The 26,945-nt window shown below is 48.4% G+C and overlaps 1 protein-coding gene across 6 annotated transcripts in view; it reads left to right on the top strand.

Annotated features, from left to right (window-relative positions):
- The first annotated feature begins 289 nt into the window (after positions 1–289).
- The window catches only part of MARK1 (microtubule affinity regulating kinase 1), a 71,960-nt gene continuing 45,304 nt past the window's right edge, over positions 290–26,945 (top strand). For 3 of the 6 annotated variants that reach the window (XM_045816876.1, XM_045816868.1, XM_045816859.1), the window contains exon 1: positions 302–492. In XM_045816876.1, coding sequence (XP_045672832.1) covers positions 442–492 — 51 coding nt within the window. In that variant the 5' untranslated portion in view covers positions 302–441. Of the gene's footprint in view, positions 493–26,945 lie in introns of all 6 variants that reach the window. The other 3 variants (XM_045816896.1, XM_045816889.1, XM_045816882.1) reach the window with 3 other exon arrangements.

Genomic DNA, 26,945 nt, shown 5'->3' with positions numbered 1-26,945 from the left:
GCTGAGCACGGACCGAGCCGGGACGGGGCCCCGCGCGCGGCTGCGGCACGGCCCGCGGGCGCCGCTCACGCAGGCGGGGCGCGGGGCGCTGTCAGGGCCGCGGCTCCTGGCCCCCAGCCGCGCTCGCCCGGCCGCGATCGGAGGCGCGAGTTCCCCTTCAGCCATGGCCCCGGGAGCTTAGCGGGGCCCGGACGCCGCCCCGGCGCCTCTACCCCGCGGCGCCGCCGCCCGCCCGCCCGCCCGCCCGCGCGGAGCCCTCCCTCGCCGCCGCCCCCTCCCCGCGCTCCGCGGCCTCGTCCCCTCTGCGCGCCGGGGCCGCCGGTGGCACCGCCCGCGGCCTGCGGGAGCGCTGCGCCCGGCCTCGGCCCGCGCCTGCGCCCCCGGAGCCCGCACCCCAGCCCGGCCCGCGAGACCCCGGCCCGACCCCGCCGCCCGCACAAAATGTCGGCCCGGACGCCATTGCCGACGGTGAACGAGCGGGACACGGAGAACGTGAGTAACCAGCGGGCCGCCCCCCGCAGCGGCGCGAGCGGACCCTCCCGCGACCCCCGCGGCCCCCGATCGCCCCCCGCGCGCGCGCCCTCGCGCCCGCCCCTCGCCCACCGCTCAGCCCCAGGCTGCACCCCAGCCTCCGGCGTGAGGCTGGGGGCGCCGAGGGGAGCCCTCCCCCCGGAGGTGGTCCTGCCCGCGAGGACGGGGCGACGGGGACGGGGGTGGGCAGAGAGGCAGGGCAGGGCAGAGTGGGCATCCCGGTGGCTGCACTGCGCCCTGGGTGTCTGCGTCCCGGCGCCCGGGCCGGCTGCAGGTCACAGACCAGCCCGCTGACTCTTTCTTCCACCCGCGCATTTCGGGCTCTTGCCACCCCTGGCACCCCCGCCCCGCGCCTCCCGCGCCCCGCATCGCCCCATGACTGTGCTTTTCGGAGCGTGGCGTCCACGCCGGGGTCAGGGATGGAAGGGGCGAGAGTGCTAGTAGAGGCGGGTGGGTGCGTCTGTGCACGGGAGTTTATTCTAGTGCCGAGGTACTCCTCAGTAGTGACGAGTGGAAGAATTTCACAAGCAGCGTCTGTGGCCCCAGGGTCACAGCGAGATGCCGAAAAGCCACAGGAAACCAAGCGCTTTTTATTCTCTTCCTCCCGTCAGCGGTGATAAATCAGGGCAGGCTTTACTTTAAATATCTCTCCTCCTCCCTTCCAGTGTCAGTCACAAGGTGCATTGCTTTGAAGGTAGGGTTTTCTGTGTCTTTGATCCCCGTGCCCTCGGGAGTTTTTTCTCCAGATGCAGATGTCGCTGGCGTTTCCACTCTGGGAAACCCGAGGGACAAGATCGGGTTGTAATTCCACCTTCGGAAAAGTACAGTGGAGTGTGTGTGTCTGTGTGAGTTCTCGTGTAGGAGAGACGTTTTAAGAAACCACCACCGATCGACTCGCATGGCCTGTAAACAGGGCCTGGGCTGACTATCGGACTTGTGTTGAGGAGCTAGAAGGGTAGCAAGTTTTGAGGGGCTGCCCAGATTCCCCCTAGCTGTGGAGTTAGCTCCTGAGCTCTCCAGGCCTCAGGGCACCCGTGCCTTCATGGGGTTTTTAACACCAAATAAGTGCTTGGGCAGGAAGTTCTTAGACCAGAGACAGGAGCCAGAGGAGATGCAGACTCACCTCTGAAGCATTCGAGGGAGGTGTGAACAGATTCTTTGACCTTGCAGAGCAAGAGGACCACAGAGAGGTAACAGGATTGTACGGAGGCAGAAGAGATTGGAGGAACAGGCTATTGTTAGAAGACCTGGGAAGACGTGTCAGGATACGCTTTTGTCGTCTCTGGCGTGGTGCATTTCCACCCGTAAAGACAGTGGAAGTCTGCGGCTCTCGTACATTAGCACGGAACCGGCCTCGTGACTGCTGATACGTAATTTTGATTGAGAGGTTGAAGAAGGTCAGGGGAAAAGGATGCATGATTTGAGAGAAGTTGATTTTAAAGCCAAGTTGGTGCAGAATGTTTCTAGCAGGAACTCTAAAAAGATCCCTGTCGTTTGGTGTGTCATTTCGGTGTGTATGAAAAGGAAGACCTTTGTTTTAATTAGCAACACACTGCGTGTGTGTTAATTAACCTCAGAAAGGTGAGAAAACACATGTCAAACATTTTCTTTCGGGTTCTGAAGAGTCCATATAGTTCTTTCCATACCTGTATGAAGAAGGTGCTTTTCACAGACACGAGATAGCATTATAGAACTGTGAATGCAGTATCACACGGACCACCCTCAAGAAGGCGTCTTTAAGCTAAGCAATAATCATGTGGAAAATTTTCTTGTATCTCTAAAAAGGATTTTGCTGTATAAACTCCTTTGCTGTTTCTGAACATGTTAATTCAAAGTCACTTTTGTGGTCTTGTCCCTCGTTGTCACTGTGATGTACGTAACTGTACCTACAATCATTTGACCCACATCCTGATTTCTTCCTAATTGCCACGAAAAGTAGGTATTATATCAAAGCAGTTAATTTATCAACTTTGGTTTTGAGCTGGAAGGGCAATAATAGTGGTATTTATGAGAAGGCCTTTCCCTTCAAGAAACCCACAGAAAAGGTAAATATAACCCCAAACAGTGTGCAGTGGAAAACCCCGTGTAAATAGGGCTACGTTGGTGTTTAACTGCCTTAGGTGTTATCATAGGGACCACTAGTGATGGTTATTGAAATCACCAATCAGTGTCTCTCTGTTCTCTGGTTGGTAGTAAGCGTCACTATCCTTTCTTCCTTTGTTTCTTGTCAATGAAATAAAGTAACAAACCTGCTTGATGGCTAGTAGGTCAAGGCCAGCGTGGCCATCAGAAGAGCATACATTTGTTTGTAGCGTTTCCAGTTCAAGGGGCCCATTTTAAAAACTAGTTGTGACCATTTACGTTCGTATGATAATGAAAGGCTTCGCAGTCTTTTGGAATATTAAGGTCACAGCTGAAAACATTTCATTACCTCTAGAAATGAAAATAAGCAAATACGGTCATTTAAAAAAACATCTTGGCATTTTATTGAAATCATTTGTGGTTTACATAAAAATGTGTCTAGTCATACATGAACGTATTTGGATTTTTGTGTCCTTGGGTGTATGTAATATACACCCTTCCCCATATCACTAATATATACTGGGGCTAAATTTTAAAATTCAAAAGAGGAATGTCAGGGCACGGAGCTTCTGTCTACTACTACTGTCTATAGTAGGGTAACAAAGAAGTGGTTTCTTTGGAAACATTCCGTGTGTACTCTTTCAGAAGATTTTCTTAAATGCGGGATTTGTGTCTGCCTTGTTGTGAACAGGCCTCAGATGGCTGAACGCAACAGCACAACCAATGACTCCCTTGAATGGAATAAATACTTTACAGTGAAGCAGAAAAGACGTGTTGCAGATAATACAATTAATTTATGCAAAATGGGCTTGAATTTAGGCTGTAAAGGGTAAGTCCAGGTAAAGAATGGGTATTAGAAATACTTCTTTTTTTTTGTCTTCTGTTAGATGACCTGGATAATTCTAGCATGGATATAGATAATATATTACCATTACTCTTGGGCACTTTTAAATGAAGCAAGAAAAAATTTTTGTGTGTGTTTTGGAAAAACCGTCATGATAGTAATTTCTATGGATACAAAATGTCCACACTAAGCTTTCCGTGTGCAATTTTGATCATTGTGAAGAAAATTGATTTGAGTCCTTTCAGGGCTGTTTGGACTTGGTTAAACAAGGGTTTGGTTAAAGCCCTTGGTTCAGGGCAAGTGGACTTTGGCTAAAGGTACTTTGAAACTTCTAACAGCACCGCTCTGGATGGCGATTCTTTCCACGGATCATAAATTCACGGTGGCGGCTGTGACAAGTGGTGGCTGTGACAAGTGGCGGCTGTAACGAAGGTGGCCGTCAGCAGTGTGTCACTGGGACTCACTGCTGATAACCACTTCCCTGGGTTTGCTCAGTACCATGCTGTGGATTCACTTTGCCTCCTTAATCCTGTGCTTGCCAATGGCCAGGACAGGGACTGTGGGAATAATCTGTACGAGATCAATGCTTTAACATTCCCCTTTGAATTTTTTCCTTTGTCATCAAAACCTACCAGTGGCTGGCTTTGGGGTTCTGATTACATGATGTCAGGCCTGAACTCTCCGTGTGCCTTAACTTGTCATTCACTTTTCCCAGGAGCTCACTGCCTCTCTGTACTGCAGTCTGCGTGCTTTGTTTAGATCTGGACTCTGTGGATTTGTGTCTTTCATTACTTCTAGAAATGCAGCCACCATGACCTCTGTGGCTGTTGCCTTACCCTCCCTCTGTTCTCTCTAGTGTTTCTGGTGGTCTGATCAGAGATGCTGAAAGTTTTTACTCTGTTCTACCTGTGTCTTAAATGCTCATCCGTGTCTTCCCCTATGTTACGGTGTCTCGGCTACAATTGATAGAAAACTCTACAGTGCGGTTACTGTATGGAATATGTTTCAGTTAGCTGAGTCTCCTTGGCTGCATTTAAGTCACTGTTAACCCCTCTGTTGAACTTGCTTCTTAGTGTGGCTAAAACCAGATAATGGGAGCGCTACCTTTGTAACACGTTTCTGAGTGCACGGTACAGAGTCGTTTCCTATAGGCATATGCCATGCGGCTGCTGTCCAGTCCCTTTTCATCTTGTGTGTCTGAAACTTTATACCCACCGAACCACCCCCATTTCCCTCTCTCCCCAGCCCCTGGCAACCACAGTTCCCCTTCCTGCCCCTGCTCGTTTGATGGCTTTAGATACCTCATTTAAGAGGAATCCTGCAGTATTAATCATTCTAGACCGGCTGATTTTACTTAGGATAATGTCCTCCAAGTATATCCATGCATATAATGGAACTTCCTTCCTTTTTATGGTGGAGAAATCGTCCACTGAATGTATAGAACACATTTCCTTCACCCACTAATCTGTTGCTGGACATTTGGGCTGTTTCCCTATCTTGACTGTCATGCATAATGCCGCAGTGAACATAGGAGTGCGGGTCTCTCTTCCGGATCCTGCTTATTCTACTTTTTTTTCCAATAAACTTCTAGCGGGGGGGTTGCTGGATCTATTTTTAATTTTTTAAGGCACCCCATACTGTTTTCCATAGTGGCTGCATCATTGGTTCCCGTTTCTCCACATCCTCGCCAACATTTGCTACTGTCTGTTTTGTTTTATGTCGGTGTTTGACGATGGCCCTCCTAACAGGGGTGAGCTGATGTCTCACTGCGGTTTTGGTTTGCATTTGCCTGGCAGTGACGTTGAGCGTCTTTGCACATATCCGTAGGCCATGTTTACATCTTCTTTGGAGAAACATCTATTCAAGTCCATCGTCCACTTTTTAAAAAAGATTTTATTTATTTATTTTTAGAGAGGGAAGGGAGGGAGAAAGAGAGAGAGAGAGAGAAACATCAATGTGCGGTTGCTGGGGGCCGTGGCCTGCAACCCAGGCATGTGCCCTGACTGGGAATCGAACCTGCGACACTTTGGTTTGCAGCCCGCGCTCGATCCACTGAGCTACGCCAGCCAGGCATCGTCCACTTTTTTAAAATCTTTTTTTTTAATTGAATGGTAGGAGTTTCTTATATATTTTTGATATTAACCCCCTTTCAGATATATAGTTTGCAAATATTTTCTTCCATTCTACAGATTGCCTTTTCACCCTGTTGATTGTATACCTGGCTGTGCAGAAGCTTTCAGTTTAATGTGGGGCCACCTGTCTGTTTTTGCCTTGGTCGCCCGTGCCTTGGTGTCATATCCATGAAATCATATCTAAGAACAATGTACTAAAGCTTTTCTGCTGTGTTTCCTTCTAGGAGCTTTCTAGTTTTAGGTGTTATATTTAAGTCATGAATCCATTCTGAATTGGTTTGGTGTATACGTGAAAGGTCCATTTCTGGATGCCCAGTTTTCCCAGCACCACTTGTTGAAAAGACTGCCCTTCCCCCCTCGTGTATACCGGGCACTTTTGTCAACGGTCATGTGACTGTACAAACGTAGGTTAATTTCTGGGCTCTTGGTTCTGTTTCGTTGGTCTGTATGTCTGTCTTTATGTCAGTACCATACTGTTTTGATTACTTTGCAGTATGTTTTGAAACCGTAAATTGTGAGGCCCACAGCTTTTTGGTTCTTTCTCAAGATTGTTTTAACTATTGAGGGTCCTTGTGGTCCCGGGTGAATTTTTTCTGTTTCTGTAAAAAAAAAATGCTGTTGGCGTTTTGACAAGGATTATATTGAATCTGTAGGTCTCTCTGGGTAGTATGGACATTTTACCAATATTGAAACTTCCAATCTATGAACACGGGGTGACTCCCCATTTATTTGTATTCTCTTTAATTTCTTCCAGCAACAGTTTGTCATGTTCAGTGTACAAGACTTTTCCCCCCTCGGCTAAAGTTTATTCCTAAGTATGTTATTGCTTTGGATGCTATTGTAAATGGTATTGTTCTTTACATTTCCTTTTTGTATCATTGTGCCTTATGGTATAGAGATACAAGTTATTTTTGTTTGTTGATTTTGTATCCTGCAACCTAACTGAATTTGTCTATAGTTGTAATGTGTGTGTGTGTGTGTGTGTGTGTGTGTGTGAGAGAGAGAGAGAGACAGAGAGAGAGAGAAATCTGTATGATTTATGATTTTCTACATATAAGATCATGGTCATTTGTGAACAGAGTTCCTTTTATTTCTTCCTTTTCAGTTTGGATGTCTTTTGTTTCTTTTTCTTGCCAAACTGCTCTAACTAGGACTTTGAAAAGGTACTATGTTGAATGTAGGTAGCATCTTGACTGGCAGGTTTTTTTCCCTTTCAGCACCTTGAATAAATTTTCTCATTCTTTCCTGGTCTCCAAATTTTCTGCTGAGAAATTTGCTAATGGGCTTATGGAGTTTCCTTTGTGTGTGACAAGTTGCTTCTTTCTTGTTGCTTTCAAAATTTTATCTTTACTTTTGACAAGTAAACATCTTTGAGCTCCTCTTCTTTAAGTTTTTGTTTTTTTTTTGATTTCTTGAATCTGGTTGTCCATTTCCTTTCCCATATTTGAGAACTTTCAGACATTCCATTTTTTAAATAAGCTTCTTGTCCTTTCTCTATTCTCCTTTTGGGACTCCCATGATGGGTATATTGGTCCATTTATTGATATCCCTTAGGCTTTCTTCACTCCTTTTTATTATCTTTTTTCTTTTTGCTTCTCTGACTATAGATAATTTTAAACAACCTGTCTTCAAGTTGGCTGACTTTTTTTCCTGCTTAGTCAGGTATGCAGTTGAACCCCTCTAATGAAGTTTTCAGTTTAGTCGTCTTCTTCAGCTCCCAAATTTCTGTTTGATTCTTTTTCAGATTTCCTCTCTCTTTGATGAAAAATTCTTGTTTCATTCATGCATTATTTTCATGAGCTTATGGAGCATCTTTATGTCAGTTATTTTGAAATTCTTTGTTTAGGATTGATTTCTGGAGATTTCATGTCTTCCCTTGATTGTGCCATATTGCCCTATAACTTTGTGTTGGGACCCACACATTTTAAAAATTGGCTACCTCTACAACACTTTCTAGACTGGCTTGATACATGGAAAGATCTTCTCCATTCAGTGCAGCTGGAGATGCTCAGGGCTCTCAAGACTTTCTTTCCTGTTAGACGTGTCTTCTCAACTCGTGTGCATAGGTTCTTGGTTGGTGGGACTTGAGGACTCATTTCCTTAGCGGCCCACACTCTGTGGCTCCCTCTGGCGTCTGTCTGCGGGACCGTGGATCCTCTGAAGCGGCAGTGCGGTGAGCAGCTGTTTTGGTTCTCAGCATTCGCTGATTCCCACCAGCACTGCAAGAGCAGCTGGGCAGACGGCAGTCCCTGGGCAGGTCCTTGCAGCTGGGCAGACGGCAGTCCCTGGGCAGGTCCTTGCAATGCCAACGTGTTGGACCAAGCGCTACTCTTCTCTTCACCTGTCTGTTGAATGTTTCATTTTGTTAATTCTGTCTTTGTAAAAGTTCTGAGGTTTTCTTCTCACATCCGTCTGGCCTTCTAAATAGTCTTTTGTTTTTCACTTACTTTTGCAATTTCATCTTCATTTTCTTAAACACTTAATGTATACTTAATTACAGCCTGTGTCTGGAAATTTTATTCTCCAAAATTCTGGAGATTGAGCTGTATGGTTTGGGTCTACGGATGGTCGTTCACTGTGGCTCGTTTCTTTTTGAATTTTGCTGGTTTTTGCTGATGAACTCCTACTTGCCCGGTTTTTCTCTCGGTGAAATTTGGGAGTCTAAATCGAAGGTGACTTCTTCTAGAGAAGGTTTGTGTTTGCCCCTCCCCGGAGTCCGCACTGACCTGGTACACTCCTGTCTTCTGGGATCCTGGCCCAGCGAGAGAGGTTTGGGTTCAGCTCTCCCACTTTGTAGCGTGACCACGGCTTAGCGTGCAAGCCCAGGACAACATGTCTGCCTGTGTTTGTGGTCGCTTCCAGTGGGAGTTTGTTTTGTGTGTGTGTGTGTGTGTGTGTGTGTGTGTGTGTTTATTCATTTGTTTTTGTTTTTTTTTCCTGGGATTTTTTTTCCTTCAGGCTCAGCAATGCATTTTTAAAAAGCGTGTTTTATCTGAGAGTACACCTCACAATATTTTGCCTGCTGCAGAAAGGCTGGAATGTGCTTTTTGAAAACGGTGTTCAGGAATATCCAGACTTACGCTACTTCTGGAATTGTCATGTCTGTGCACTTACACACGTGTAAATGATTTCCTGACCAATTTATAAATCTTCCAGATTTAAAAAATCTTAGTACATTTTGGAAGCCATTTGTTATCATTGTTAAAATGATTCACTTTCAAGAACACTTCCTTGTCATCAGGGAAAGTGTGTACTAACATTTTTATAAAAAGCGTCCACATAATTGGCGGATAGATTACAATATGGGTGTCGTATTTAAATATATGTGCCCAGCGATGCAAACATGCGTTTGTGCAAGGTGCCCTCTTTAGCCACGATGGTCATTGAGATCAGGTACCAGTGTAAACTGAACTCACCATCAGCCCTGCGGACACCTCTGTACCACAGATTGTAAAACCGTGATTGAAAACATCAAGAAAAATACTTACATTGCATCATCAGTAATGTCTTCCTAATCACCAACAACTTGGTATCGTGAAAATTTAATGTCTCCACAAACTTTCATCTTTTTTGTACCATTTTTTAATGGCCATAATCTGTCAGCATTTCTAAAGTTGTCCATACTTAAAAAATTTAAAGGTAGGTAGGGGTACTCGATCTAAAGTTTGAAGACCATTCCATACCACAGAGGTTAGCGTTGGTCTACAATTCCAATGTGTGTAAACGTGGTCTTCCTAACTCTGTTGAAAGTACTTGAGATCAGGCATTACTTCCAGTGTTACCTCTGTGCATCCTCTGTATTGCTCAACAATGTAATCAGTCAAGGTCGTTTATTCTCAAATACAGTGCATTTATGAAGCAGCTGAGGAATCGCTTCCAATGCACATTCCCCAACCCTGCTCCCTCCTATTCTGTGGTCTCACCCGGTTTCTTTGGGGTGAGGCCCCGAATCTCTGTTCTCGCAAACCCCTGGGCAATTGTGATGTGGATACCCACTGCCTAGGCTTTGGAAACCACTGCGTTATGTGCTGATGATTCCATTGTACTGAATGTCGTCTTTGGATGAAAATGAATGGCGCCGGTGTTTATCATAGCGGGGGGTGGGGGGGTGGGAAAAGGGTGAATCGATCCTGACAGTGGGTGAAAGCACAGAGAAAACAGCAGGGAGCTAGTCGTCTGGCCTGGAGAGAATAAGGCACGTGTGTGCGGTATTTGCGTGGGTGCGGAAGGATGGTAAGGAGTTTCGTGTTCTCACCTTCCTTCTCCCAGCTTGATGGGCTCAACCGTATTGGGAGCCGTGGGTGACGACAGAATACAGGAGTTCGCCATCAGTACTTCTGGTCACAGGCCGAGTGTTTTTTTTTTCCTGGGAAAATATTATTTTATGTTGTTTAGATCGCTGGATCCGCGTAGTTCCGGCCGTGAACAAAGCAGAAGCTCAGAAACAGCCCCCAGTTTTCACAGAACCCCCTGCACAGGATATAGGAACAGGTTGATTTTAAACCTCTAAGTGGGAGCACCTTTTTTTTGGGGGGGGGATCGACAGTGCTGCTTTCACCGGTTCCAAAGAGGGTTCGCTTTTGTTTCCTTGTCCCTTTGTTTCATCTCAGCTGGAGACAAGAGAGACACCAAGGCAAATGAAACCCATCTCCTGTCCCCTGCGCGGAAGCGACTCAAAGCCCTCGGAGGGAGACAGACGTGGAGGCAAACAAGGAGGGTAGAAAGTTCCAGGTCCTTGTCATCTGAGCGATCAGAACACAGTCTACAGTGCGGGGGGGCCTGGGGGGCGCAGGGGGCACTCAAGAAAGGTTCACCGCCTTTGAACTAGGCCTCAGAGGTCAGCCCTCTGCCCCAAGTGGCTCAGGAAAACTGAGTTAGTGAGAAGGTGAAAAAGACTGTTGGGCTGAAGGAGCAAGAGGAGCAAAGGCCCAGACCGTGCAGGCGGGGGGAGGGAGGCCATGGCCTGTCGAGGGCGGGGGCAGTTATTAGCCAGGGGACCAGGCGGGAGGATCGGCAGAGCCCTGCGTGCCCCAGCAAGCACCGGTCCTGCAGACGCCAGTCACCAGTGGACGTGGAACACGTAGAGGGTCGCCGTGATTGGATTTGTATTCTGGGGATGCCCGCATGTTTAGAGACACTCCAGTTTTCAGAATGGGTGGCTGCATTCTCATGACCCGTGGAAAAGCTTTTAAGGTAGTATTTATAAAAACTGGACTTGGCATATTGGGGCGGCGGGGGTTAGGTAAAAGGGAGATGTCGGTGCTAGGGACGAAGACTGTCCTTGGCCAAACCTCAGGTTGGCTCCTCTGAGTCGTCTTAACTAGGCTTTGACCTTGGCCTTCGCGTCTGCCTGTCTGTGCTGTCTCTGCAGGGCCTGCACACCAGTCTAAGCAAGGACTTCTGTGAAGTCGGTTTAGTGAGAATTACCCACCCCTGAGAGCTGACCACCCTGGACGGCTCATCAACTCCCTCACCCCCTACCTTTAATGTCTAAGTTCTTGACCTGCCTTCGGCAAGAATCCTGTCAGGCTGGTTTAGCAAGAATCCCCTCTACCCTTGATGTCTCCTCTTTGTAGTTTAGTTTTCCTGCCCCGGACCCCCCTCGCTGTGCACCTTGGCTGTCAATCCCCAGCTGTCATTGCCGGATTCAGGACTGATCTCTCTCCCCTGTCATGACACCCTCATTGCAGTGATCTTGGGCGCAGTCTTCCTTACCACTTTAACACGTGTCAGAGAGTAGCTGTGTCTTTAGCACCGGTTAAGATTCGCATTTTGTAATGAAATTCCCCACACAGTTCACGAGGGGGCGGGGTCTGTATTGGGAGAGAATTTAGAAAAGCCCATAGTGACCCATACAATTATTAGCAGACCAGAAATGAGCACCTCTCCAGACTTAGGACGGAAGAACAGGGTGGTTTGAAGGGGTTGGTACCAGGATTTAGCAAATGCTAGGACTGGTCATTCATTACCCTTTTATGGCATCCTGTCTTTGTGATTTTAATCAGTGGTCAACACAGTTGACCCAGGGTGGGGACTTGTTTAGCTGTTGAGTCACTGGCTGGTTTGCCTTGGGTAAGTCATTTGACCCTTCTTCCTTTCCAGCACTTACTGTGCATCTCATTTTGGTACTCGCCCATAAACTGTCTGGCGTGCTCGTCTCCATAGAAATTATTTATCAACCGAATCGCATTGCCAACTCATGCCATTGATCCTTCTGGCCACTCTGGATTCTTTCTGTTTGATGTTGAAACAGCAAAAACCAGAGAGAAATGAATTATATACCAGTGGCCCCTTGTGTGAACCTGGGGCATTGACTCACTAGTAAATTCTTAACCACGAGTGTCCAAAGAACACGCTTAGGGAGGAGAAAGCCTGGAACAGAGAAGGTTGGCAGGAGCCTGGTGGGTTACTTCTGCTTTTCTCTTTCCCCTTCCTCTCCAGGAGAGGGCAAAACTGACGGGAGTCCTCCCCCATCTCTGCTCCGCCGGAACCCCGCTGCTGCATTTTCTCCCTCGTGTGCATTTCGTGGCAGTGCTTTCAAACTGGCCTGTAGGTAGTTTTCTTAAACGGGCTCCCGTCCAATGCCGCCACTCCTCGAGACCAGGTGCCGGTTCCTGTTTGTCAAGGAAGGGCGCCCGGCAGGCCTGGCTTCTAGAAGTTTTCGGGATTGCCTGCTGCGTTGTACTGAAAACAGCACGAATATGTCAGTGAAATGCAACCGCCCTGCTAAAGTCCTTCAGCACAGTGCCGTGCGCATGGCAGCTCCTTGAGGGATATTTAGTAACTGCATACAATAATGTTACACTCGTTCACAGGAAAAGGTTGGAGTGCTTTAAGAATCTGAGGTGGTGCTCTGTAGGTGCAGTATTTGCTCTTTTAAATTCTGGTCAGGTTTTAAACAAATGAACTTCTGAGGTGTTGTGGAGACAGATTACCCCCCAAACTCCTGTGTGCGTGTTCACAAGTTAAAGCCATCAGTGGAAATTTCACCGTACTTCAAAAAGTTTACTCAGAAGGTGTACTGACCTTTAAGTCGACACGGTTATGAGCTTATATTAGGGAATAATTACTGGATTTCGCTAGATTTCCTCACTATGTCTGAACTGAAGGTCTTAGAATAGAGCCTTGCCCACAGGAGTGTTAAATTAAATCACACCTAACAATGGAAGAACAAACACACATTGTAATTTCTGGCGTGAGTTGGCTGTAGGGTTTTTGTACTTGTGGGAGTGAAAGAACTAGGACGTTTCTCAAAGAATTTGATACCATTATTATTTTTAGATACAATTTAAGCAAATGTTTTCTTTTATCCCCCGGGGGACTCAGGGGCTGGCTTCTTCTGGTCAGCAGAAGGGGATGAGCTCCCCAAGGATTTTGGGGGTGCCGAGGAGGGTGTCTGAGGGAGGAGGGCCTCTAACAATGAAATCCAGGCTGAGCCGCCCTCTGGCCACCTCCCACAGAGGAGCGGTGCCCTTCGTACAGCCCGACTCAGGTGCGGGGTCAGCATCACTCCTGGGCTGAGCCCCGTGCTCGGACGTGGGACTGTGGGTCCAGATCCCAGCCCTGCTGCTGTGTGCCAGCTCCGTGACCTTGGAAAGCCGAGGAGTATTTCTTTGTGCCTCGTGTTCTTTGTCTGGAAAAAGGAGTAACAGTCGTGCTCACCTTCCGGGGTTGCCGTGAGGTTTACATGATGGAACACGTGTGAGGATGCCCTTGGAACAGTGCCTGGCACGTAGTAGGTGCTCTGGCAGTATTGGCTACCGCTGTTGTTATTACTACTACTACTCCTATTATTATTATTATTATTATTATTATTATTATTATTATTACATTGAGCTGAAGGAAGTAAACATGCCACAGCTTTAAGTGCTTACCCCAGGGTCCCTGGATTATAACACAATTTCAATTTTTAAAAACTTCTGTACTTTAAGTCATAGGTTTATAGTCCTTTTATACCGCATCTAACTGGAAGACTGTATTACATTTTAATACAAAAATCATCCTGAACTTACCCTGTGAAGCGTACTCTCCGGTGTGCTGCACTGAGTGTAAGGAAGCCTGGGGGAGCCGAGTCCCGTGCAGGGGGCCCGGTGGACGAGGAGCGAGAGCCGTGTGCCGAGGACCGTGGTGGTTTGGTGACACGCGTGTCATCCGTGGGCATGGACGTGCCTGTCCGTAGCGCCGTGGGGTGCTTACGGGCACGGACTCTGTAGACAAGACACCCCTGGGGGCAGCGTTTTCCCAGCTCTCGTCACTGACAAAGTGTGCAGCTCTGGCGTTTTTCGTTCCCTGCAAAACCGGCGTCATACACGTCTGGTGGGTGGGTGGGGTCATCAGCTGTAAGTTGTTGGGGGTCCTAGCAACTGGTTTCCCCTTGGTGGCTGGGATCAGCCCCCCCTGGCCAGCACGAGCACCCCTTCTTTGCCTCGAGACTCACTGCCATGCATGAAGCAGTGGCCCTGTGCCATTTCTTGGGACACTGCTGTGACCCCCGGTGGACGCGCAGCTCCCTCCGGTACCGAGACCTCTGTGCTCGCGGAGCCCGAAGTTGCAGAGACCAGAAAAGACACAGCCACGGTGGGTCGCCAGGGTACAGTGGTGACAGGAGCCACTGCCGTGTCTCTCTCTGGATTCCTGGGCCTGTGCATCCGGGCTGCGGGGGAAATGGCGCCATAGACTAGTCCCCGATGCAGAGGACATATCGCATCCTGGAGGATGTGACCCCAGCTCTGCAAGGTGCTGTCACTCAGCCGGTGTCGCACAGAATCTTTAACAAGCCAGTCCAGCAGCATCCGGGGGTTGGGGAATGTGAAAGAAGGCCAGTGAATTCTTCCAGCGCTAGCCCATCACCAGGCTCCGTTTGCCATAAAATCAAATCCTTTCCTAGAACCAGTGCTGTGCGGAATACCTGAGGGTGAAAACGTACTCTGTGAGCCTACCCCCGGGGGTTGGCATAAGCATTGTGGGTAGGGAGGGCAAATCCAGGTTAGTGGCCGGAGTTCATTTCAGACGTCGGAACCCTGCCCCTCCCGCGATGGGAGCAGTCCAGTGGGATCAGCCTGCCACCAGGGAATTGGCAGACCTCACCCCCACCCCCTGGGACCCCGGTGTCATTTGGGGAGCTCAGCAGTGCTCCGTGCATTTGGCCGCTGAGCCTTGGTCCGTGTGGCTGGGCAGACGGGGGGCCGGGGGAGGCTGGCGGGCACCTGTGGCGCCAGCCCTCCGTGGCGGGCATCCACACGGGCACACCTGTCTCTGCGCGCCGTGCTCCCTCAGGGAGAGCCCGTCACCGCCTTCCTCCTCGGCGTGGATTTTCAGATCACGTTCCTTCTGAGTGCGTGATCGCGCAGCCCAGCCCCGAGCACCAGTCTGCGGATCTCTGCAGGTCCCTGCCTCACCGTCTTCCTCTTTCTGGACAAAATAAACAGCCAGGTGCCCTGCTCAAAGTCCCACCCACTGAGGGATTTTCTCTGTCACTCCTTTGTCAGAGCCACCCCGGAGCGGGGCCGTGGGGCCACAGCCGTCCTCTCTGGGGTGGGGTCAGCATGTTGTGCAGAACCAGCTGTGTACTGGACTCGAAGTTTTCTACCCCTGTATCAGCAGGCCGCAGGGAACTCCCCGGGGTGGGGGGTGGGGCGTGCTGTGGATTTAGACAGACCAAGCCATGTGGCGGGAATGTGGTTAGGGCATCTCGGGCACAACTCTCGACTTGTGTCTCCAGGACTTGCCTTCTCTTGTATGTCCCGCTGCCATTTGACGGTGGAGTGTTGCTATGTGTGCCCGGCTTTCTGGCCAGGAGAGTCAGACGACACCCAGTCACAACGGGAAACTCGTGTGGAATGGTGACTGGGCGGCCTGTGGTCAATGCCTCAGTCTCTCCCGGGGCCCCATAGCAAGCCAGATGCTGTTTCCCCCAGAGAGAATAGTTCCCCCAAAGAGAATAGGCACAGCTTTGCTCCCAAGTCTTGAAAGTCTGCCCTGTGGTTCCCTCAGAGGGGACCCGCCAAGGGCCCACCCAGTACTTGGTTTCTGTCTGCCACGGATGCTTCCAGCTCCAGGGAGGGAGTCTCCTGGTTCCGGTGACAGTGCAGTGTGACGACAGCCTCACACCTGTTACTGACTGATGACAATGCGCATTTTCTAGTGTGCTTATTGGCCATTGGTATGCTTTTTTCTTTCGTGATGTCTGTGTACAAGTCTTCTACCCATTTTAAAATTGGGTTGACTCTCTTTGGTTCTTGATTTGTCAGAGTTTTCTTAAAAATATATTCTGGGTATACGTTGTTTATCAGAAACTGTGCCTAAAATTCAAGGAAGGGTCGCAGTTGGAGGTAACAGTTAGGGGGTCGCATGAGTGAGGAGATTCACCTAGAAAAATATGTCGCTAGAAAAAAGAGGGGAGTGCCAATACCGTAGTGCACTGAGTGGGTACAACTCCTTTCTTCTCGCTGCAAACACATAGACAGGCTGAAATATAATTTCAGGATGTTCATTAATGGCGTACGTAAGACATAAGGGAGGCAGAAATGAAGAGAGATCAAAGCCAGAGTGGTGAGCACAAGGCAGCAGCGTGGCCGTCCTCAGGGCTCGGCGGGCCTGTGTGAGCTTGTGCGCTGCTGCGGTTCCACGCCCTCCTGGGACAGGAGGTGTGGCGTCGATGCCACCTGTGCTGCAGGGACTGGAAACGAGCCTCCTGTACAAAGCTCTGAGCCTCCAGAGGTGTGTCGCCGTGCAAAGAAAACTAAGCAACCCTCTGCTGCTTAGCTGGGGGAGTTGACAGGGAGTATGCCACCTACTCGATGCCTTACGTCGGAGGGAGAAAGCGTCCTCGAAAGAAACAGGACTGGGTGGGGTAGAAACCCCAAACCAAGAGATTAATATAAATGTAAGAAACTAACATAAATGTAGTTGCACGACTGTGTGAGACTCTGGTAGAAACAAATGACAAAGTGCCTAGTAGAATGATTGTCAAATCTGGAGCTCATTAGACTGTCATCAAAAAATTACTTTTTATGGATTACATGAGGAAACTAACCATCTTTGAGTTGTGTTAATAAGTGCAGAAACAAACAAACAACAACAACAAAAACACCAGAGAAATGAGCTCCAAGAAATAATGGAACATCTGAAATTAATGAGAATATATAAAGTTTTAAAAACTAATTTTTTAAGGCAGGAATAAAAGCCACAATGAATGAGTGAAAGGAATAAGCTAACTAGAAAGAGAGATAAATGCACGTTCTAGAAATCCATAGGCCTTGAAGTTGAAAACTCAACAGAATGGTCAGCACATTCTTCCAAGCCAAACACAGGCTTGCTGGACCAGGCTGTTCATCTGAGGAAATGACTTAGAATGAATCATAGAGAAATAGACACTGAGAACATTAAAGGGCAATTAGCAAATACGGAGCGTAATGAAAAAGCATAGCATACGTTAAACAGACATTCGCAAAAAAAAGACAACAAAAGAAATCTTTGCGAGGCAATACTTGAAAATACGATGGCTGAGAATTACCTAGAGTTGAAGAGATATATGCCTTCAGATTGATGCGTGCCAGATACCTAGCAGAATAAATTAAAAACAAGATCCATAGCTCGTAGAATTTCAAGCTCAAGTAGAAACAAAATCTGCATTCTGCATAGCAAAGAGAAAGATGATTTCCAAAGTAACAACAGCTCGATGGACAGTAGAGCTCTTTCTCATCAGCAATAATAAATGTATGAAACAATGGGTAGTATCTTTCCATAATGTGAGGGAATGCAACCATCCACCTCAAATTCTCTTCTTAATTAAACAATCCTTTAAGAGCAAAGGAGAAAATAAAAGTATTTCCAGAGCAATAAAGATTGAGTTTTTCCTGCCTACATTTCTTACATCTTGAACTACCAAATAATGTAGTTTATGAAGAAAGAAATAGAATCTAGAAGAAAGTGTTTGGATGTGAGGAACTGTAATGAAGACATTTCAGGTTCATAAAGTAAACACTGACTCTTAAAGTAGCAAGAAACGAGCAATCACTTATTTTTAGGCTGTTGCAGGGAAAGGAAGGACAAATGCCAGTTAAAAATAACATGGAAAATGGCAGGAGAAACATGGGAGCCAAAACTTCTAAGGTCTTGGGTTATGGGGGAGGGAGGTGGAAAATGGATTATTTTTAAAATTTTAAGGCACAGGATGCCATTTCACCAAAAGAAACAGAACGTGCATCAGTTGGAGTGGGGAGGAAAATTAAAGTAAACCAAATCCAGTGGGAGGGAGAAGAGGAAAAAGATTTAGGTAAAATAATCACGAAATAAATATAAGAGGATTAAACTCTCCTTTCAAAAAAAAAAGGTTTCTCAGCTTGTGTCAAAACTAATAAAACCTGACTCCAGTTATTTAAAAGTGGACTAAGGCTTAATCATAATGAAAGTACAAAAAGGTAATAAAAAATAAAAACCTGGCAGGTTACTATCAGACCAATAGATAAAGGGACATCATTAGAGGTCAAGAAAATAGTAAAAAATATTATTCAGAAGGAGCTGTATTCCTAAACTGGTAAGTGTATAACAATGTGACCCCCAAATATTAAAGATTTTGATATATTACAGAAAATAATAATAGTTAAAAACATTTGTAATGTTAAAAAAACAAATACAATTAGTAAGAGTAAATAAAATTTGAACATGCAAAAGACGTTTTATTGAATCGACATATGTAGAATTCTATACTCAAACCAGAATATACTTTTTTGACATATATCAAGTATTTCAGCTGCAGTACAATTAAGATGAAGATGGAATGCCTGCATTAGAAAATAAAAAGGCTAAGAATTCATTAAAACTAAGTAAGTCCGGGTCAGCTTTGTCATTTAGAGAACAGGTGGAACGCAGGGAAAGTAGAGGAAGGGAATGATGAAACTCAGAGGAGGCATGAACGAAGCAGAGAAACGGGGGAAAACGAGAGAACACAGCAGCCCCCCAAAGCCAGCTCTTTGAAAAGCAGGATAAAGCCAGCTCTTTGAAAAACAGAAAGGGGTGCCCAGGGCAGGGCCCGGGTGCCCGCCAGCATGTAGCCCTGGAGAGGCGGGGGAGAGGGCACCGAGGGGCTGCCAGGAGGTTCGCAGGACAAGCTGGAGCACGGTGCTGTGCAGAAGCCAAGAGAATGAAGAGGGGTCAGCGGCGCCGGGCACACCTGTTGGGTTTTTCCACGTAGAGGTCGCTGCAGACGCTGACGAGGCCAGTCCCAGTGGGATGGCGGACACCAGCCTGGCTGGAGCGGGTCGAGGCGGGAACTGAGAGGTGACAGCAGCTCACAAGCCACGACAGGAGCTTTTACGAAGTGTGTGTATGAACAAGCAGAAAAATCGACCAGTCATTGGAAAGGGGCAGGTGGTCACAGGAGCATTCCCCCTTTCCAGAGGAGGTACAAGGGTGTGTTGTGCGCCATTGCAGGAGCCATTTGAGGGGAAGAAATTGCTCGTTCAGGGGAGTCAGCCAGCCCCGGAGCAGAGCCCTTGGGCAGGTGAGACGGAATGGCATCCGCAGCGTGCGAGGGTGGGTGCCGGCTTTTGGGAACGGCAGGGCCGTTTCATGAAGGTTGCGGATAGGCTGTCGCTTTGATGTGGGTTGAACACCCAGGGGTCTTCCAGTCATTGCTGTGGTTGATGATCTACAAGCAGAACACCAGCTGGCAAGCGAGGCTGCAGGAGGAGAGGGGCAAGGTGTGACATGGAAGTGCTCAGAGGACATGGGCTTGTTGTCGGGTGGGGTGGAGCCCTCTCTGGGATCTGCGGCCAAAGTGGAAGTGAAACCAGGTGGCCTGGCTGCGAGTCCCTGAGGATTCTGAACTGGTCAGGGGCCGGGGGGGGGGGGGGGGGGGGAGGAGGAGCAGGGGCATGGTCAAGGGTCACAACCGGGAGGGTTTGCCAAACAAATGGGAAGGACTGGTGAGGGGTGTTTGCAAGGGGGTGGCTGTAGTGCAAGGTCAAGACACGTCACCTGGGTAAGGAGATGAGTGAGGGCACGACAGGAATGAATGACAGGACAGGGAGGGGTCAGGGGTGAGCGGGTGTGAGGTGGAAGGAAGCTCTTCCCCTGCCAGATGCTAGGGACAAGAGTTAACTGCACAAACTAAATGCTCCAGGGCTGTGCAGACCATGGGCCGCATGCAGTCCAGGATGGCTGTGAGTGCAACCCAACACAAAATCATAAATTACTTAAAACATTATGAGATTTTTTTGTGTGTGAGTACGTGTCACTCTGTATTTCGTGTGTGGCCCAAGACAATTCTGCTTCTGCCCGAGTGGCCCAGAGACAGCCCTGCAACACTCTCAGCTACTCTGGGACAAAACGCACATAGAGCAAACATGCGGTAAGAAAGTCACAGAGAACAAGGTCAAGAGCACAGATTGATCCTAGGTGACTTCCATCCATGTGTGACAAGACGTAAGCATTTTCTGGAAAGGTCCATACCGTTCTCAAACTCACGGTAGGAAAGCGGGGTCAGTGCTGTCTCGGTTACCATTGAGATCTGCAGCAATAAGAGAGACCAGGGTTAGTGAAAATCGGGCTTGGGGAGGGAAGAGGCAGCGGCGTGAGAATGAATGAATGAAAGATAGAGTGTTCCGTGCTTGGAGCTCCACCGGGCAGCTGTTCCTTGTATTCTGTGTCCTTCTCGGTGTTCTGGAGTTCAGAATTTCGCTGATAAAAACTGTGAAAAAAAAAAAAGCAATAAACAAGTAAGACTAAAAACCTTTCAAAAATGGCACAAGAGGGCCACCTTTTTGTCAACGAAGTGGGGAGCAGACCTCAGCCACGTGACCGCAGACCAGCGAGGGCAGCTTAGCACCACGCAAGCGGGGCGTGGCCTCCCAGCGCGGAGGGGGCCTTGGGAGAGAGGACATTTGGCAGTGTTATCCTGACATCTGTGTATACATTTACACACCTACCCAAATGTGTTTTCCTGAGTGTCCTGGGGACCCGTGTCAACATCCATTTCTTTGGGAATATTTCAGAAGCACCGAACTTGGCTTCTTGGAGAGGTTGGGCAGTAATGATGCTTGCCTGTCAGTGATCCAGTTTTCGACACAAACAGTACCCAAGGCAGAATATCCGCCGGGATGAGTTAAGGAACTGGGAAGTCCGCATGGAACCACGTGAGGACTTCTGAGAAGTAGGCGGGGCCCTTTCCCAGCCCCCACCTCCCCAGCCCCTCGACGTCGTGTGCGCGCTCCTGGACGCAGGTCGGACACCGAGTGGCTCTGCAGGTCACGCAGGTGATCCGTGCGGAGGCAGCAGAGGACTGAGACACAAATCTCCCGGCTCGCCGGGACTGGGTTGCATCGCCGGCCTGCAGAAGGTGGTTCACGATGTGGTGCTTTGGGAACGTCTGAGATGAGCTCGCGTGAAATGCAGTCTGTGCCAACACAGCCCCTTCTGCTGCTGGGGGAAGGAAAACGTCCTTTCAAGCAGTAAATAAATGAACAGGAGGCTTGATTTAGGTAAAACCCGCAAAGACAACAGGGAAAAGCATCTGAAGGGATGACACGAAAGCTTGAATGATTTACCTGCATTAGTTACCTGATGCACGCTGACTGTTTACAAAGCACCCCTCACGCTGCTGTGTGTGTTGTGTCCATTCGCTGAAGAAACACTTCTTCCATGCCCACCTGTATGTGTTGGGCACTGCTTCTAGGCACCCAGGATGCCGAGGCCAATTAGACAGAGAAGAGTTGTTGTGCTCTTATAGGGGAAATCATAGGAAAACAGGTGATTTTTAAAAATCCCATTAATAAATGTTAGAAAGCAGTAGGAAGAAAATAAAGGTGGTGTAGTGGGTGGAAAGGAAATGGCAGGGGACTCTTCTGGAAGACGTGGTCAGAGGAGGCCCCTCTGTGCAGCGGGCGGGCAGGCAGGGGAACAGAGCTTTTTAAGTGGCTTCCTGCTGCGGTGCAGCGGGAAGACCCGAGTCCAGTGTCCCGCCCGAGGCCACACAGCTGGCCTGCCGGGGCACCGAGCCTCGGGGCCCCGGACCCATTCCTCTTCACCGCTGCGTGAGGTCTGTGGACATGAATAATGAAATTCCATTTTCCATGGAAATGTTTTCTTTGAACCCAGCCCCCCCCCCCTTTTTTTTTCTTTCAAAAACCAGATAACCTGTTTGTGCTGAATGTCCCCTTGCAGTGTGCTGATCTTCCCTGGGCCGTTTCGTTGTGAATCAGCACTCTCACCGGGGGACAGAAGTAGAAGGGAGAGAGGCTGCCAAGTGAAAATGGGCTCCATGCTTATTCATGAAAAACGTCGGTTTGGTGAGGGACAGAGTAGAAACCGTTGCATTAAATGGCTCTTAAGTAGCCTGTGGATTTCATTTCTCTCTATTCTCTGTTATTTTTCATTTTAACACGCATACTTTGGAGGAGGTTTTTTTTGTTTTGTTTTGTTTTATGATTGTTTGGCTTATAACTTCTTTTTGTGGCTTGGCTTGGAGTGAAACTACGTTGAGCTGAAGGCTGTGTCTAATCTGATGAGTGTCCGAGACGGACTGAATCAAGGTGCCCATTCATAGGTCTGTGCACGTGTACTCATTCATTCCACCCCTGAGCCTGTCACAGGGCAGGTCGCTGCCTTGTATGAGGTGTTTTTGCTTAGTATGAAGTAAACAAATCAGCACTTTTTCTGCCTGGTGGAGACAGACGATTGATTATTTAATTGTCGTGATGCTTGCCAGAAAGGTGGAAGACCAGATGGATATGCAGATCATTTCCTCTGTGTATGGTCCAGATGGGTCCCACAGGAGACCAGGTGGGCAGGAGATCTACAGAGTTGCCACTCGGGGGGCCTGGGAATAACTGTTTGTGCTGGCGAACAGCTCCAGCAGACAGAGGAGCAGCAACCTGAGGACACCGCCCTTCTCAATGACCATTTCCCATCAAAACGGTTGGTGTTATGTTTCTCTCTCACCTGTAATATTAGGGTCATGTCTTATATTCATGCTTGTTCCTCAGCAGTTGTCAGCTGTTCTCAATTAGTATTTGTTAAATTAAACAAACAAAAAATTAAACTAAACCATGCGATCCTGAAGGGTAGTGGTTTCCTCTTATTCCTGAAATAATACTATTTTTTTTCACCCTAAGAGAGTTTATTCAAATACCAAAGAGGAAATTGCCCAAAGTAATTTCCTCTTCATTTTCATTCTGTTCATTAGGAGATGATATTTTCTCCTTGTTTCTCATTCGTTTCTTTTTATTTTTTCTGAGGGAGGAGAGTTCTCCTTGTAATTTGGGACAGTACAAAGCTACCCATTTTAATGCAGAAGGAAATAGAAACCCAGTGAGCCTTCCTGCTTTCCTGGTTGAGTAGGGCATTGTTCGCGCCAGCTCTTGCACTCAGAATGGGGTAACGGGTATGAAAAATGACTATAATTTAAGGGGGAATTTAGTCCACTTACACCGCATCCATCAGAAATTTTTCCATTCCGTTCTCCCTGTCGCATGGATGACCAGTTTTCTTAGCAGTGACCGTCACTTGGAGCCTGGAGTGTCTTTAATCAGCTGGCACCTGGTTTCAGATGATGCCACAGTAGTGAGGTCCCTGTAGGAGCCTCCTGTATCCCAATAGTGAGAGCCACAGAATTTTCTGTTAGCACTTGCCGGGGTAAACTGGTCCATCGTCCCGACTTGCCGAAGTCGTCTTCAGTGTTTTGGAGGAACAGAAGGAGATGCTAGTGAGCGTGCTGTGCTTGTACTCCTCTGCAAGCGCTGGCTCCTCGGTGAGCCCCTGGGTCTCCTACCCAGGGGGCACTCGGAGCCGCAGAGTGTAAATGGGAGTGGGCGAGGGCAAAGGTCTCCCGAGCCCAGAAGCTCTGGCTGAGGGATACTGCCCGAGCCATGGTGGCCTGCAGAGCCCACACCCGTGCCCTTTCTCCTTGTGGGTGTCCTTTGAGCTCTCTCATCGGATCTTTGCTCTGTACCTGCCCCCTTCTTGGGTCCTGTGCACAGCCGGACCCCCACGGGCCTCTGGTTACTGCAGATTCCCCAGCAGAGGAACGGGAGACAGTAAGGGCTTGTGTTCTCTGCGGACACTCGGCTCCAACGGCGGTCCCAAAGGAAAGGACGGCTTCTGAGCGTTGCAGACACCTGCTGCTGGACAGGGGGCCAGGGGGCCAGGGCGGGGGACTCCCTGTGGCCTTCTAGTGCAGGACGTGGGCTTTCCAGTGAGGCGGACCTGGCTCTGCCTCCCGGAGCTGCCCTGGATGGGGTGGCTGCTGACACTCGGTTTACTTGCCAAGCTTCTGACGTCTCGGCTCTGAAGTGGGTGACGTTACAGCGTCTCACGTTCACCATAAGGATTAAGGGAAGTCATGGCTTCAAAAAGCACTCGTCACGGAGGACGTCATCTGTGTGGAGGAAGTGGTGGCTGCTGTTCCTCTTGTTGGGGCCTGGCGACACGTCCCAGTTTCCAGGGGTTACAAGTAGTTGTCGGGGTGTGCGTGTCAGAGAGAGAGAAAACGAGGGAGCAGCGGGCAATGGAAGGGGGGACCCCATGTAAGACAGATACATATGCTTTTCCATGTGTATATGTATGCACATATATGTAAGCGTGAGCCATCGGCACGTAAGCTTTGCTTATTCTTATTTTCTCATCAATTGTCTGTTATTGATTTAGCCAAGGTTTTAGCATTAAAACACTAACTGTTTGCCTGCTATGTATGTAACACATGGCTTCTGAGCACATAAAAACAGTTGCTAGCCCATCATTTATTTTCTCTAGTGCTTACTTTTATGGCTTCTTAGTTTTTATATTTTTTACATTAGTATCCCTAATGCAGTGGGAATTAACTCTGCTGTAAGGAGCGAGGTCCAATGCACTTTTTTCCCACTTGTTAGAAAACCATTTTTGAATAATGTATTATTTCCCCCATTGAGATGAGGGACTGGCAACATTCGTATCAGCCTGTCACTAATTCTCCTTGGTATTTGGGTCTATTATTTTGATAAACTTCTGTCAAACTTCTGTCGCCCGAAAATTCTGTAAACGTTCCTCTGTCTTTTATTGCTTTGTCACTCCTGAGTCACTGTTCAGTTGTAATGATGTTCTGGTTTTCACTAAGTCATGATGCTAAAAAAGTCGACTTTCTGGACCAAACCCAGAAACAAGTGGGAAAATGTTCCTTTGTACCTGCTCTGTATCCAGCTGAATTATTTGTTATGTGCAAAGTTAAAATAAAGAAAATTAATTTCAATGATTTAGAAAGTATATCACCTATACCACACAACTATCTAAAATTTTTTTTCACAAACTAGAAAAAGGGAATCTGAAAGAGGGAAATGTACGAAACTATTGTGAAGAGTGGAACCGGTGAAAATTAGAGACAATTAAAGTAATTTCTAATCACGTGGCTATGAGGTTTCATGCTAGTCTCTAAAATGTCTAAGAAATAGAATAGGCACATGCTTTTAACATTGGAAAAAATGCAGAACAATTCCTGGTGGTTTCACCAAACATCCTGCGCCGATCACGTCTGCCGACCGCTGGTCCAGTCCCCCCTCTCCTGAGCACAGCGTGGCCTCGCAGCGGCCTCCTGGGCTCCGCCTGCTGGGATTACTCTGCGACCCGGAACCCACACACCTGCGGGCCCTCCGGCGGATGGCCTCTGCCTCTCTCTCTCCGCCAGCTCTCTCTGTCTTGGTCTCCTTCCCTGTCCAGTTCGATTTTGCAGTCCGTCATTTCCATGACACTCGCCCATCCCCTAACTCATCCTTCCACATTCTCTTCATCGGGGCCTGTTTGGCAAACTCCAGACCAGGATGAACTCATCTACCTGCTCCCTTAGCCCTTTCTCGTGGGCGTTGGAGAGTTGCTGAAGAAAATGATACAACCGGACCGATGAGAGCCGCAATGAGTGTGTGGCAGTGTCAGCTAGACTGTCACTCCTGCCCTGCGGCCCTACTCGGCTTCTTGGATTAACACGTTTTTTCTCTACAGAAGTCATTCCAGACCTCTTCTCCGCCCCGCAAACCTGTGGCCTCCCTTCACTCTTAGCAGGTGACCTTACCTCCAGCCACACCGAGAGTCACAGCCATCAGATTGGAACGCCCTCCACTTCCTACTCTCAGATGTACGTACTTTTCTGCGCCTGGACCTGATTTCTCTTCCTTTCTGCTTGTCCCAGGAGAAGAGATGTCTTTCTTCCCGCAGAAGGGCCATCTCTCCATCAGTGCCCTGCCCCTTCTCACTTTCCACCTTCCCAGGAACTTGACTTATCTTTTCCCTCCCTTGTCTCGGCGGCTTCTCTCTCTCCACTGGATCCTACCCTTGGGATTGCAGCACGCTCCGGTCTCTCCCGTCTTAAAACAAGCAAATGAACGCTGACTTCCCCCAACCGCCCCTCTGTCCCACCGGTGCCTCTTCGTCCGAGTCACACTTCTCAGGGGCATTATCTGCCCTCACTACCTCCATTTCCTCGTTGTCCATGTTTCCCCAGCCCACTGCACCGTGACTTTTACCCTTAAAATGTTTAAATAACCACCAGTCGAATAGACACTTGCAGGTAGAGCTCCTGGTACACTCCAGGAGAAAAAAAGGAACACGGAGCTCTAGTAAACAGGACAGATAAAGAAAAGAGAAAACACCTAACCACAAAACAGCATGCAGAAGGAAGGCCAAGTATGTCTGGAGTCACAATGAACGAAGCAGGCTCAGCTCTGAAGGGTGTGATCTGTTTCCCCACCATTCTAGAAAAGCAGGAGTGCAGTACGAGACAGGGGCGCGCTGACAGCAGTGGGGCGCGGGGAACGTGTTGGCGGGGTGAAGAGTTTTACATATTGACACGGTGATCGTGTTTCATGGCTTTACGCGTTTCTCAGAACTCGTGCTGTGTGCTGAACATCGCTGAATTTCGTTGTGTGTTGTGCACCCCGCAGTGGAGCTCAAGAAAAGTGAGTTTCATGGGCGCATCGCACGGTGCTACTCGGCCTCCACTAGGCTGGCGTTTACAAGTCGTGATTATACAAGCACAACGCTTTTGAACCGAAAGTTGGATCCTATTACATGAGGAGGATGAAAAGAGGGGGGGCACTAAAAAATCTCAATCTTAAATTGCCACAGTAGGAAATCGAGAGACTTTCTAACACTGATGGACCAAGAATTAGCAAATACTAGAAGAAAGAGCTAAAGGGAAAACGCTCAGGGGAGCGGGCTTGAAGTCTGGAAAGGGTGTGCAGGGGCCTGATATTTTTGTCCGTAGCCTGTTAGAGGTCCTTGACATAGCTGACCACGTGTCTGTATCACTTTAATAAAAATTGATTTAAAAATCGGGGGCAATGAATTGTTAGAAATAACTGTAGACAGACCAACAATGGGCGTCGAAGCCAGAG

The sequence above is a fragment of the Phyllostomus hastatus genome, unplaced genomic scaffold (genome assembly GCF_019186645.2).
Source record: "Phyllostomus hastatus isolate PE091 unplaced genomic scaffold, TTU_PhHast_1.1 phas_contig_148, whole genome shotgun sequence".
NCBI lineage: Eukaryota > Metazoa > Chordata > Mammalia > Chiroptera > Phyllostomidae > Phyllostomus > Phyllostomus hastatus.
Note: the sequence above shows the minus strand (reverse complement) of the source record. Positions and strands in the feature narration are given on the sequence as shown.